We start from the raw sequence: 14,568 nt of genomic DNA, 5'->3' as shown, positions 1-14,568 counted from the left end.
AACAGTCACCACTTCGGGAGATCCAACCTCAATCGTATGGTCCTCTTTCGACCTCGTCCATGAAACCGAGATCCTCAATATAATCTCATCCTCCAAACCCTCCTCTCACAACCTTGATCCCATCCCAGCCCAAATGGCCAAAGACCTCAAACTCACCCTTGCACCACTGTGGTGTAAAATCATCAACAGCTCTCTAAAAACTGGCATCATCCCGGAGTGCCTTAAAGTTGGCCAGGTTACTCCCCTCCTGAAGAAACCAGGTCTAGACTCAAATGACCTAAACAATTTCAGACCAGTCTCAAGTCTACCCTTCCTAGCCAAAATTCTAGAAAAATGCGTATTACGCCAACTCAACAACCAGCTCGACAGCATCAATCTTCTTGACCATAACCAATCAGGCTTCAGAAAAGGCTACAGCACCGAAACCGCAATCTTGAACATAGTTGACGACATCCGCAACTCCCTTGACTCAGACCAGTGCTGCCTACTCATCCTCCTAGACCTGTCAGCGGCTTTTGACACGGTTGACCACAAGCTCCTCATCAAAGCCCTCAAAGAAAGAGTAGGTGTGGACGACGTGGTCCTGAAATGGTTTGACTCCTTCTTACAGAACCGCTTCCAAAGAGTCAAAATAAAATCCTTCGCTTCCGACCCTCTACCTGTGACCAGAGGGGCTCCCCAAGGATCCGTTCTTTCCCCTCAACTGTTCAACATATACATGATAGCCCTCACCATCATACTGAAGAAAGCCAACATCCCCTTCCATCTATACGCGGACGACACACAGATCTACATAGAAACCACATCCCCCAACGACATTCTAAGACTCAATAACACCCTAAAAGAAATCCAAAACTGGCTAGGGGTGAATCACCTCAAACTACACCAAGGAAAAACAGAGATCCTCCTCATCTCCAACAAAGACGACAACCCGCAAATCACTGAATGGGTGAAAACCATTGACGCTCTCAAAGGAAATCTCACCCTGACCAACTCAGTAAAATCACTTTGAATCACCCTTGATCGCAAACTTACAATGACAAACCACATCAAGAACTCCGCAAAAAGCGCCTTCCTCGATCTGAAGCTCCTCAACAAAATCAAGCCACACATCCAGCAGAGGAATCTACAACAAGCCACCCAAGCACTGGTCCTGTCCAGACTGGACTATGGAATCGCAACCCTATCCGGCACAGCCCTCGCACACCTGGCACCACTAAAAACAACCCTCAATGCAGCAGCCAGAATGGTCTCAGGCGCAAAGAAATTCGACCACATATCCCCGCACTCAAAGATCTAAAATGGCTCCCAGTGGAAATGCGCGCAAACTTCAGAACGGCCTGTCTCCCACACAAAGCCCTGCACACAGGGAAACCGGAATATCTAGCCTCCAAACTCAAGAAGGCGGGCCAATCCAGAAATCTCAGAAGTTCAAACTCCCTATTACTCATCCCCCTGAAAACCCGGAAACAAAAAACCGCCAGCCGCTCTTTCGCCGGCAACGCACCAAAAATTTGGAACTGCATCCCAGTGGACATCAGAACCACCCCTTCCTTTCCCGAATTCAAGAGCCGTCTAAAAACCCTCTACCTCAACCGTGCATTCCCGAACTCTACCTCAATAGCCCACCATGGAACTATGACTACCTCAAAAACACTACCTCAAAACCGCCCCTTAGGCGGCAAACAACTTTGTTAAGAACCGAACTTGGATGTATCTTGTTTATTGTTTGCTGTACTGCTCCGCACTTATTTCACCCAGACCGACTGTAAAGCGCTCCGATACCCCTGGGTCTGGCCAGCGCTACAGAAAACTCCAAAAATAAATAAATACGCAAAATATATAATAAGATATTCAGGTCAGCGACAGTGGGTTATATGGCTCACAACTTCACCTTCAGCCCTACAATGTACTCTACCACAACTTCACAACATTCTTGGATAAAGCTTTAAACATGGGCTCCACTAATGCTTGAGAGGTAAAGTCAAGCAATTTATCGTTAGCTAGTGGGACTCCCATACCAAAGGGGTAATTGATCTCCTTGTTGGTTACTGGACTTGATCCACCAGGATTGGGTCTAGCCCTGGGGACCTTTTTCTTCCTTTTTTTTTTTACTGGTTAAGCCCTCACAGGTGATGGAGAGCCCACTATGAGGTTGTCGTCCACTGGGGTGGCTCTCCGCATAGTGGTCTCGCTGGTTACCAGGTCTCCCCGCACAACAGGATGCAAAGCTTCAGGTGCCACCACCCATATATCCTCTCAAAGTTTGCGTGTCAGGATTAGGCAAGACTTTTCCCAACCCTAGGCTAAACTTCTCCTTTGCACTCTGAATCTCTTCAGTCCGGGCTCCCACTGCTGACGTGAGATGTGATGACAGAAGCCCACTTTTGTGGAACCTTAAAGACATCTTATTCAGGACAAGTTGATTTACGCTTACCCTTAACAGAAACCAGACGACACATGAAAGAGGGGTGCCCCAGCCCAGAGTCTGCCAGTCACTGACAGGCTCGGGACGGGTTTGCCTTTGGCCCAGATGCTGCCCGCGTGCGTCCCATGCTGTAGGGATAGAGGCAAAAAGAACTATTGATGGACAGAATGCAGAACAATGTCTTACATTCACCCCAGGACAGAGAGCTGGGCCTAAATCCATCGATTTTTGCTCACCATGCCATTCCAGTTTGAACCCAGCCATATGCAAATCAGCCTTGACCCTGCGCCCAATGGGAACAGTCCAGCCCGAACAGCCTATCCAGGTCCTCCCTGGACTGGAAACAAGCATCCTAGGAGCGGTTTTGGGGTTTCACCCCTCTTCAGCCAAAATAGCTTGATTCCAGTGGCATGGAGAGCACGGGACTCAAGTCTGAGCATACCCGTCCCACTCGGGGTGACAAATGCAAAAAGAACAATTGATGGACAGAATGCAGAAAATGTCATATATTCACCCCAGTATAGAGATCTGGGACTAAATCCATCGTTTAGGGATAGAGGCAGCACTTTAAGCGCAATCACCAGCACCTCCCTCTAACATCAGTTTTGGATAGGGCAGGAGCGGGATGCACCCAAACAATATTGCATCACGCGGGGATAGAGGCAGTGCTTTAAGTGTGCTCACCTGCGCCTCCCCCTAGCTGCAGCTGTGGATGTGCCAGGAGCATGGATACCCTGGGACAAGGACTCCCACCAGGGCTAAGTCTCAGTGATTTGATTTGGCCTAACAATATTGCGTCCCGTGCCACAGGAGTCGAGGCATCACTTTAAGTGCGATTACCAGTACCTCCCTATAGCAGCAGCTGTGGGCGGGGCAGGAGCAGGAGTACCCTGGGACAGCAGCGATCCCACCAGTGCTAAGTCTCGGTGATGCGGCCAAACAATATTGCGTATCCCCACCATGAGGGTAGAGGCAGCGCTTTAAGGGCGATCACCAGAACCTCCCCCTAGCAGCAGCTGTGTATTCCAAGCAAATGCAAACATTCACAAGCGGAGGAACTGTGGGCTTTCTAATTTTCAGCTCTGTGCCTCATTAAACCACTTAACGGGGTTCCCAAATACATGCATGCAATTCGTGACTTACACAGGTACACATAACTATGTATAGATTCTGACCTCACTGGAACCTATCACGTCCATGTGTCATGGTAATAATATAGACAATGCATACTTTACAGGCTTTAGATTTCTGAGAGTCAACCTTAAAATAAGAGTCTGCCTACAATCTGGCCAAAGACATCAAGGTTGGGAACTGGAAGTGGTGGAGTTGGCAGTAGATGTAAATCAGAGTCATAAGTTTTCTTTTCGTTATATTGACTTATAAAGCATGGACTCAACCGACCAGGATCTGAATGCTTTACAGCGATTATACATTTAATATAGCATTATGCACTTAACATATATGACATAAAGAGAGTGAAGTCTGTATTGGCGGGCCCCGGACCCCCAGCTGAGCGCGACGAAGCCGCCTATGCCACAGTCAGTGCCCCTGGAGGAGCTAATTTCTTCCTGCAGGGTTCCGAAGCACAGGGCGCGCCAGGGCACGTGCCCGGGCCAAGAACATACCCGTATGACAAGGCTGGGTTGGGCCATCCCTCTTGACTCGAGGAGCCAAAGATCTTTACAGGGAACTGGCGGCCCACATAGCAAGGGAGGAGTCTTATAAATATTCATTATGGAGAAACGCAGAAATAAAGGAAGCAACACCATCTTACGCCCCACTGTTTCTATTGATTCGATGCTAGAAGGAGCTGTTACGATTGTCTCCAACGAGATAGACTTAGTGGAACGCAGACTATGATTGGATCTTGGGAGGTCGACAATGCCCCCATCAATGGAGCAAATTGGCCCAGTAAATCTAAGACCAAGGAAATGGTATTCCTGCAGCCTTATACATTAGGCTTAAATATAAGTGCAGTCTCAGATAATAACCTAAATCCACTTCAACCTTGATAACATCAGAGGATCCCTGACCACACACCACCACAGCAGTAAAGCAGAAAAGAGCCACTGGTAAGCAGTAACTCGCCAAAAGGAAACAAATGAGTCGAGCTAGCTAGAAGTAAGAATCTCCACCTCACATGCATTCAGCCGGTACAGTCCGCACCTGTCCTCCAACCACAGCACCAGCCCCAATTATCTCCCCAAGTTGAAACTTTGGGCAGTGAGAATACTGTCGGTCAACATGTGGAATTGTTTTGCTCTAAACTCAGTAACATTCTAGAGGAAAGACTTAGGTCATTGACAGAGCGTTTGGTCGGCTTAGAGAAGAGTGTGAAAACAGTTTATAATCGCTTAACATTGATGCCTGGGGTTGAGGATAGGGGCAATTTAACTCCTGATCCTCTCCCACCATCTGCATCCACATGGGTACCCTCATCTCAGACCCCCAACTTAAATTCTAACATGGGGTCAACTAATGTAGCTTCGCCTGCGCATCGCAGACCAGCTCAGCCTGTTAAGCAAACTTCTGCAGGAAACATCGCGACAGTAGTCGCCATGACCACGGCACAAAAGGAATCAACCTCTGATAATTACAGACCTGAAATCTTTTCTGCCCGCAATCACACACACTGCCCTATGGACATAACAAAGTAATCACCCAATAAGGATTTACTAGATTTACCTCCTGCAACCTGTCCATATGTATCAGTTCCAGCTGGCATACCCTGCTGAGGAACTCCCAAAGTGAAACTTGGGGGGAGCTGCAGAACAAATGTATTGACTGGCTCTTCAAACATAAACATTTCAATCCATCAAGGTGTAACAAAGTACTGATGGTGTGGCGGGTTGTGTGGGTAGGTCGTAGGAACAAAGACATTGAAGGAGATTGTATTGTCATCAATTTTAATAGGCCATCAAGTGTATGTAACATGTTAAAAAAGCAACATTTATTACCTCTCCCATGACTATTTTTATAGAACCACAGCTTTAGGAATTATGTTTCCCCCACAATTGTCCACTCACCACAATAGGTTCTCTACTTTAGAGTTCAGATCCAAAAGACAGGGTCGGGCCCTTATGTAACATCATAGCTTCTGCACCTCCTTGTAAAGCCCCAAACACCCTGAGCATAACTCAAGGCAATGATAATTATCTACAAAAAATTATGAGCTGGAATGTTGTGGGGGTACGATCTAAGTTACTTTGTCCTGACTGGCTTGCTTTTATTAGCCAATTCGATATCCTAATGTTTCAGGAAACCTGGATGGTTCAAGCAATATTTGTTGTTGGCTTATCTGCTATTATAAATTAGCAGCCTCTTCTAGATCAGGCAGTGCAACGGGTGGGTTCGCTACTTGGGTGAATATTAAAGCAGGATGTTGAGTGAAGGCATTGGAGATGATTGGTAGTAATATTCAGGCAGTGAGGTACCAAAGACGTCTAACCATCTATTTAATGAACTTTTATAATAATGGCTTCGCTAACGTGCACAATACCAAAGTCCCAATTCTGTTTGAATACATTTCATCTCTTCAGAGTGCAGTAAGGGTTAGAGGCCAACTAGCTGGTTTTTGACATGGAAGCAATTTTAATGGTAGGTTAAGCCCAGCAATCATTTCTTTAAATCGGTTTAACAAAACCATGTGCACTGACACTGCCTCTTATACACCGAACATACTGAGCTAGCATTACTTCTGGTGACTTGCAAACTAGATAATGTTATGGATCTTGGAGGTATCCCCACAGAGGTACTACCTACCTTTAGGGGGAGAGAGAATACATCTAAAATTGACCACTTCTTTACATCTCCTAATCTAGAAGGACTGTCCCTATCAGGAAAAGTTACTTCCACTGGTCATAGTGACCATAACCCAATGGAGGAAGTCCTTTTATTAGCCCCGAAACCCTACTATAGAAAGGAAATTAGAGCCAGTTGCATAGAATCATCATCAGATGGTACTAGATTAACGTCGAGAACAGTCGCACCTGCACGCTTATTTGAAAAAGTGATCAAATAGAATCTCCATGTGGTTAAGGAATGCTTTAATCAGATCTATTGACAACATTTTTATAATTTGGAAGAGCACAAAAGAGAGTCTGGAGGCAGCCTTAATTGAACTCAACCATTTGGATGAACGCATACAACTAACTTGGGAAATATCAGAAGAAAAAGTCAAATTTTTGGATGTGGAGGTTACATTGACGGATAAAGAGATTGAAACTGACATATACAAAAACCCACGGACAGAAACAACATGTTACATTTTTCAACCTTTCACCAACCTAGTCTTAAACAACATCTGCTGTTTTCCCAAATGACCAGAGTCAAAAGAATTACATCTGATGATACCAAATCAACATTAGGATCGATGAAATGGGAAATAGATTTTTGAATAGAGGCTACCCACATGAAATAATTAAAGAATCAAAAAAACGTGTCAAGGGAATCAGTAGAGCAGAATTATTGGAAACTAAAGAAAAATCGGAGGAAACAAGAGTAGTAGCAGTGTCTAAATATTCAACTCTTAGTGTGAAATTTAAAAGAATCATCACTAGACATTGGGCTATCCTGAATATGGAACCAGATTTCAACACTATTTTTCCTAAACCTCTGCTTTTTACATACTCACGAGGTCAAAACATAGGAGAAATCCTGAAACAAAAACCCACTATTACTAAAGCATACAAAGGAACTAGACCATGTCTAAACTGCAGAAGTTGTAATAACATTATGAGAGGCAACACGATCAACCATCCCTGAAGGAACATGAAATCAAATTAAAAGTTACTGCAACATGTGAAACGTCATATGTAATATATCTTCTCAAGTGTCCTTGTGGAAAGGTGTATGTCAGTAAGACTGAAAGAAAAATAAAAGTAAGAATGATAGAACACAAGTCAAACATTCGCACTAAAAACATGAAATCGGCTATTTGCTGCGCACTTCAGTGAAGAACACCACAATATATCCCAGTTAAAATTCCTAATATTGGAATGTGTTGAGAAGAAAGGAGGAGACAATACCAAATATTTGCTGCAAAGATAGAATGTATGGATTCAAAAAATGTGTTCAAGCAAACCCAATGGTCTTAATGACCGGATTGAACTGGCTTGTTACCTATAACAAACTATAATGCCAGATTTTCTATGTCCTTGGTAAAATTTGTGATTCCTGTTACTGTATGTTTATTTGGTTCATTTTATGTTTTATTTTTGTTTAATATTAGTGTGTTCGAACAGCCATAATTGCACCCATTGTAGATGCACACTTTTCATTTCATTATTTTTACTTTGCACCCACTCGACATCTATAGTTTAGGGTTCTTTTTCAATTCGTTGCATTTTTGGTTATTATTACCATAGAGCTGATTCCTGATTATGGACAAGTTAGTTGTTTTTTAGCCTTTGTACTTTAGCCTTGGATTGTTCGATATTAATTACGATACGAGTTTTAGCCCCACCAGCAGTATAGTCTGTTCTCTGTGCCGGTGATGATGTAACGGGTCAGGTGATCGCGTATTTAGCCAATCACAGTGGCTGCATTGTACGAACACGGAAGCGCGTCCGGCGTTCCAACATGAAGGACTTTCGTGAAGCTTGGTAGAATTATAACGAGTGGAAACACGCACAGGTTAGTTATAAGGTAGTTTTGAAGATCTCTAGGGCCTGCTATCCACATGAAAGAATATATTTGGCTAATTTGTTCGTTTTTACCGCATTTTAGATTGACGCTGGCTTCGAGGCTATGAATGGATTTCATGTAAGTGCTGCTTTCTGTTATGGTGATTAGGCTTGTTTTAGTTTATGGGCGCACAATAGATTATAAATAGCGGCTTTTGATATGTTGAACCATCACTTGGGTATTATATGTACACATTTCATGGCACATATGATTATTTTATTTTTCATTTATTGTGTTGTTGATTACATCACATTTTATTGCTTTGATCCCATAGTGCTGCTCCCTGAGGAAGGGCCGTCCGTATTCCCGAAATGCATTAGAGTATTTGACAGCAATGATGCTACAGTAAATAACATGTCATATTGAACATGAATTATTGAATGAAAGCAAATTCAAGATATACATGAATAAAAACAAGAATTAACTCAAATTTAAATCAGTGTGGAATCCTCTTTGTCCAAATAGAGGAGATTAACTTGTGTGCCCAAGGGGATGCGACTAATGTACCATTGGAAGCACGTTGTTTGTTAATTAGAGACATTCACTGGACGGAGAACGTCACCCGTGGAGCACCTTTAACATTTCAACATAAATACCATACATTGGGATAACAGGCTGTGCACCTGACACAAACTAAATGCTTTAATGAAGAACACACTGTTTACCCGGCAGCTGTGGCTTTTGTCCAGCTCTAGTCCCTCATTACAGGGGAGGCCTTAGGCATGTGCAAGCTGCCTAACCCCAGGGGCCACCATGCCAACATATATCTTTAATATAATAATCCTCTGAGGATGGATACATATTTGCGTGGCGGCCCCTGCAGGGATTTGCGGCCTCCGGCTCTGTTCCACTTCCAAACACCCTGACCCCACCCTCTTCACTGGCCTCCGAGCTCCGGACCGCCCGGACCCCCTCTTCTTGGGCCCCCTACCTACGCTCCCTGCCCAGAACCGCCATGAGCCTATAGCCGCCCCTGCTCATTAAGACAGAGCTTATGAGACCCATTAAACCTCACAGTAGTAAACCAAAATGGTTTAGTCATGTGTGCTCTATTGCTAATCACCAACTGCGACAGGCACTTAAGGCCTCCCTCAGGAACCTGCAAGTAGTGACAGACCTACATAAGTCATATAAGCAAGTAACTGCAGCCAGAAAAAAGGGTGTACTAGATCATCATTGGTACTCTCTAGTTTTATCAGCCAACTCCAAGAACAGCAAACTCTTGTGGTTAGTAGTGAAAGAGATGAAACAGCTCAATCACGTAGAGTCAAAGGTAAGCTGTAATATCACAAGTGAGTTCTGGAAACAGCATTTTTCTAATATTTTCGCATCTGTCTCCACTGACACTGATCATATCCCAAACCCAAATTTTGCTTCAGTGCAGCTAACCCTGGGGGAAGTTGAGGATGCATTAAATCAGACTATTGGGGGCAGGGGCCCCAAAAGGGTACTGAATGACCTCTTTAAATATAACTCAGGATTTTAGGCCCCAATGTTACTGAACATTTTAATAGCTTAGGACATTCCCCTTTACCAAGTACATAGTCAACATCAACAATAGGGAGACCGCTTGCAGCCCAGCTGTTATAGGCCCATTTCCTTAATTGAAACAGCACTATTCTGGGGAGGATCTTATACAATCGGAAAAAAGTCAATTTCTATCCATGTCAATATGGTTTAGATCTAAGATCAGCACAGTACAGCAGTGTCTCAATCTTAACTTACTGTTTGGAAAATATACTATAGCACAAAACTCCCAAATATATCTGGCATTTATGGACCTGCCCACGGCGTTCAATAGTATAAATCATTCAAGGCTGTGGTCCATCTTTTTAGCCCTAGGTATGGATGAAGCACTGGTGCACTTAATAGATTATTTGCACAGGGACATGAAGGCAAGAATAAGAATAAATAATCAGGTGGAGGTGTCTCGGGGCATCAGAATTTTACTTTTTCTCACTTGAGATTAGTCTTCACTGATAATGGATCATGGACTGCACATATTGCATATACTAATAATACATTTTCAAGAGCGATTAATTCATTGTTCAGTATAGCCCAACCAAGGAGGGGTGGAGCTCTTCTTCCATTCCTGCAGATCTTTAAGATGCAATGCCTACTAATAGCTACTCAATGGACTCGGGTATGGGGTATTAAAAAGTGCAATCTAATTCAAGTATAGGAAAATAGTTTTTGCAGAAGAGTCCTAGCTGTCCCTATATCCACTAATTTTATATGTCATAATGAAATGAGCATCCCTTTTATTGAAGATTATATCCATGTTGGCCCCCTTTTATTATGGACAATATGGAAAAATACGGAAGGATGGTTGGCGATTGTGGAATCATACTTACGAAAGGCGGGTTGCCAACAGTTGTTCCTCCATTAGTAGAAAACAGATACAAGCAGTTTTTAAAAAATAAATTTCTACAAACCGATAGATTAGCTGCTGAGACTTCAAAGGCGAGTGTGGCAACCTACATGAACATTGGATTTAACAAATCATTCACAGGTTATTTAATAAAACTTATGGGGCGCTGGGAGAGAAGTTTACTGTATAGTTTCAGAGCAGATACTGTTAAATATCTGTTTAGTTTCCCCTTAGGACTTCAGGCAAATCTGGATATTTACCACTGCCCGTGTAATTGAGGTTCAGGCCAATCTCTGTTACATTTCCTATTCTTCTGTGACTTTTACTCTAAGTACACTAAGAGCATTTTACTTCCCCAAATTAAGAAGTTTACATCATGGATTTCAGAGTAGCATATAGTAAGTTGCTACATCTCACTGATGATGAGAGTATCTTTTTATGTGGGTACGTTTCTTAAAATCGCTGTTCAGACACGCTTGACAATGGATACTTATTAGAACTGTCTTATAGTAATATCATAGTCTAACGACATACCTCTTCTTAATTGTTTTGTGATTTTTATGAAATGTCAGTTTTAATATCTACTGTGATGTTAAAATGTACTTTTATGGATATTTTTGTTTCTGAATAAAGATATAATTGATTGATTGATTGGATTTAAATTAACTGGGGTAGTAAACGTTATAGCATGTTTGTATCTACCTAAAACAGAAGGAAATAGGGACAAAAGAACAGTAAGTGGAAAGGTTGAGAAGCTCACCCCTCCCGAGATTAGTATATTCTCGAAATCACTACGTAAGATATACCTCCCTCACCGGAATAGTCTGGAACGTGTAGGTGAGCCTTCCCTTTGATTTAGCTGGGTGCCATAGTTGTTTACATGTTTATGTTGCATGGCTTATTGTTTGATTCAAGCCATTACAACCATGTCTGTATTCTGGCAACTAGAGTTACTCCCTATGAACCCTAATCGGGGCAGATCTCTGGGTTATGTTATTCTTGAGGCATGATGAGACCTGATGAAGAGCTATTCATATCAGCAGTATTAAATACGACAAGCAATTTAACCTGCATGTAGAATGTACTTATGCATGGTAAAACCCCAGGGGCTCCTACATATATGTACATGAAAATATATTAAAATGACAATAAAGATATATATTTTTTTTTAAGTGAACGGGCTGAGAAGGAGCAGTAGAAAAATACAAGGTAATGGAAAATACAAGGAAAGTGATAGCACACAAATTCAGACGAGATGGACCTTGCATCTTCATAGAGAGAGTCAAATGTACATTGACCAAAATATCTATGGTAGATGGGCGGGGTATATCACAAGTCAATAACCACCAGGGCATGAAGTATAGTACATCTCATGTAAAACGCTTAACTATTCCTCAATTTAGTGGCAGTGGCAACATTCAATCCCAATTTCCATTATTATACAAGATGGGTAACTGTCTACAATGGTTGTAGTACACAAAATAAGTGGAAGCAAGTAGTCTAAAAAACACATGGTAGAAAACATACAAGGTATAATGAAGTACTTGTTTAAGATAGAAACCTCACGTTAAAGGTAGAAGGTGCTGTACTAACGCTGAACAGTATCAGAGTAGGGCAAGGAACCTCACTAGCATTACAGAGTTAATGGGACCTAAAATAAATAAAGCAGGAGGTCATCTCTCACTTACTTATTAGCAATAGCCATTACGTTGATTTCTACTGCTCCTCCACACCTCCCCCCCAAATAACTACTCTTCCTTTCACACCGACCCCCAAAAATTACGCTTCCTTGCACACCTCACCTCCAAAAAAGAAAAATGGAATCTGGGCCTACACCTACTGGAAATACTGTCTGAACAAACTAATTATAATAGTCCATGTGAATACATCATATCCAAGTTAGGGGGTGGTGAAAAAGTGGCCAAAATGATATACAGAAAAGATAAATTAGGATTCCCTTGTCTCCGAGACATGCACTCACACTAAATTAGTCTGGAGTCCCACTAGTCAGAGTTGGACTCAGTATAATGAAGATCATCAGTAAGGAACAGCAGCATTCAATAGGACTGATGGCAAGATACAAGAAAGAGCAACACAGTGTTGATCAATGAAAACAAGATTAATTAGTGCTTTTACCTTATTACTTCTGATATCCCAGGCATTAACTGATGGACTGAAGCCTCCACATAAGAATACGTTCGGGTTAGAGGGATGGAATTTCACAGTGCTGATCCGAAATTCTGTTTTACTTCTAAATAAAAGGGCTCCTAAAAACACAAAGGAGAATTGATCAAATGTAACAAAAAACGCACTCTCTCGGCCTAGGGCTAAAGAAGAATTCTCCAATCAGAGTTAAAAGCGTAGAGATTCTGTGAATAAATAGTTTTTCCTTAGAAATAATAAAGTCACACATTCAGTTAAAAAAAAATGCATTTGACTCTAAGAAAATTAAACCAACGCTACTGTTTTAATGTTAAAACTGTTGTCATGGAAATGGCGTGTCCCTTATTGAATTGTACTTCTTTTACCGGCGATCTTCTTGAGGGCTGCTTGTGACCTCGGGCATCTTCCTACCTGCCCTGACACACCGCCTGATCTGAGGGCCACCTGCTGTAAGTCTCCCTCGCCGACGCTGCCTGAACTAACGCGCGGCCGCCGAGGGGGGAGACTACAGCCCCCAGGTCTCCCTGCTGCATCACCCTGCCCACCTCTGATCACTTCCGCGCCCGGAGGCACTCAAAGGAGAGGCAACGGCAACGGGAGAAGCCTAGGACAAGGGCGGGGCCGTCTGCGGCCGTCAGAGGCCGATCGAGGCCGGGCTGGGCCCCCTTCGTGGTCTCGAGAATTGGATTTTGAGTAAGTGGAACAACGGCGATCAAGAAAGAAGAAAGAACAGAGGGGAGACAGACTGTACAGTGACATTGGGACCTGTAAAACGCAAGTTGACTGTAGGGACGGTGTTGGGGGCTTGGTTTGTGTTTACTTCCTAGTATTATGTTGGGTTTTATTTTGGTAAGGGGAGGAGAATCGATTTGAGCGTTTGGGTTTTAGCAAAACTAGACTTATTCTGGTCATATTGAATTGATTTCTCCCAGTATGGCCAGTAAAGTGAAAACCCGCTCTACCAAAGCAAAGCTGAATTCCCCTCCCATGCCTCGAGTGGTTTCACATGACAAAAGTATACCCCCCCCCCTCTCACGGCACAGCCCACCGCAATCGATTGTATGTTGCGGAAAGCCATCGGGGCAGTATCGAGTGAAATAGAGAGGACGGAAAGACGTTTGTCACTAACACCAACAACCGATCTACCCGCTCTGCCCCAGCTATCAGAGAATGAGGTTATGGTCATCTCCCCAGCTATCTCTTTAGTAATTTCCGATCAGGACACCCCTTGTGGGCAGCTGGATATCGGTGCAGATAGGGTGGAATCTATGCCCGGCAATAAAGTTGCAATTAGCAGGAAAAGAAGAGTTTGTCCAAAGAAGCCAAGAATAAAGAAAACTAAAACGAGATTCTCCCGACCTGAACTAGGAAGTTTGCTGAGGGAGGCCAGGACCGAGCAGGCGCCTCAGTTGTTAGATCCCCCCCCCCGAGCCGGATGGCTCAAATAGTTTTAGACTTACAAAATCATTTAGAATCATTCATTGTAAGTCAGATAAAGCCATTAGCTAGTAGGCTGGATAAAATCATTAATGAATTAAAGAATAGGGGTAGGACGCAGGGCATCCCTTTGGATACTGGCACCACAAATAACCCGACCACTATTGATACCAGTCAAGGTCAACAGACGGTCACGCAATCCAGCAGGATGACCAGTGAGCGTCCGACGGTTACACAGGCTTCTAGTCTATCAGGCACCTCCCTGCATTCAGATAGAGTCATGGTCTCAGGAGAGGGGGTTTTACGGGCAGAGGTGGGACTTTCTTTCCATGCCACTAACAGAACGACAAAGTAATCATCCCTCCAGACCCGAAGCATTAGCGGTAAACCAGATTGGTCTTGTGGCCAACACATTAACTACTGAAACTCTACCCATCATAAATCTACCACCTGAAGCGTGCCCCTATGTAGTATTACTCGCGGG

General features: G+C 43.3%; 1 protein-coding gene across 3 annotated transcripts in view; it reads right to left on the bottom strand.

Annotated features, from left to right (window-relative positions):
• The window catches only part of WDR25 (WD repeat domain 25), an 850,076-nt gene that overhangs the window by 192,643 nt on the left and 642,865 nt on the right, over positions 1 to 14,568 (bottom strand). For all 3 annotated transcript variants that reach the window (XM_086937810.1, XM_086937809.1, XM_086937811.1), the window contains one exon: positions 12,621 to 12,751. In XM_086937810.1, the coding sequence (XP_086793936.1) occupies positions 12,621 to 12,751 (131 nt within the window). The remainder of the gene's footprint in view (positions 1 to 12,620; positions 12,752 to 14,568) is intronic.

The sequence above is a fragment of the Lissotriton vulgaris genome, chromosome 9 (genome assembly GCF_964263255.1).
Source record: "Lissotriton vulgaris chromosome 9, aLisVul1.2, whole genome shotgun sequence".
Lineage (NCBI taxonomy): Eukaryota > Metazoa > Chordata > Amphibia > Caudata > Salamandridae > Lissotriton > Lissotriton vulgaris.
Note: the sequence above shows the minus strand (reverse complement) of the source record. Positions and strands in the feature narration are given on the sequence as shown.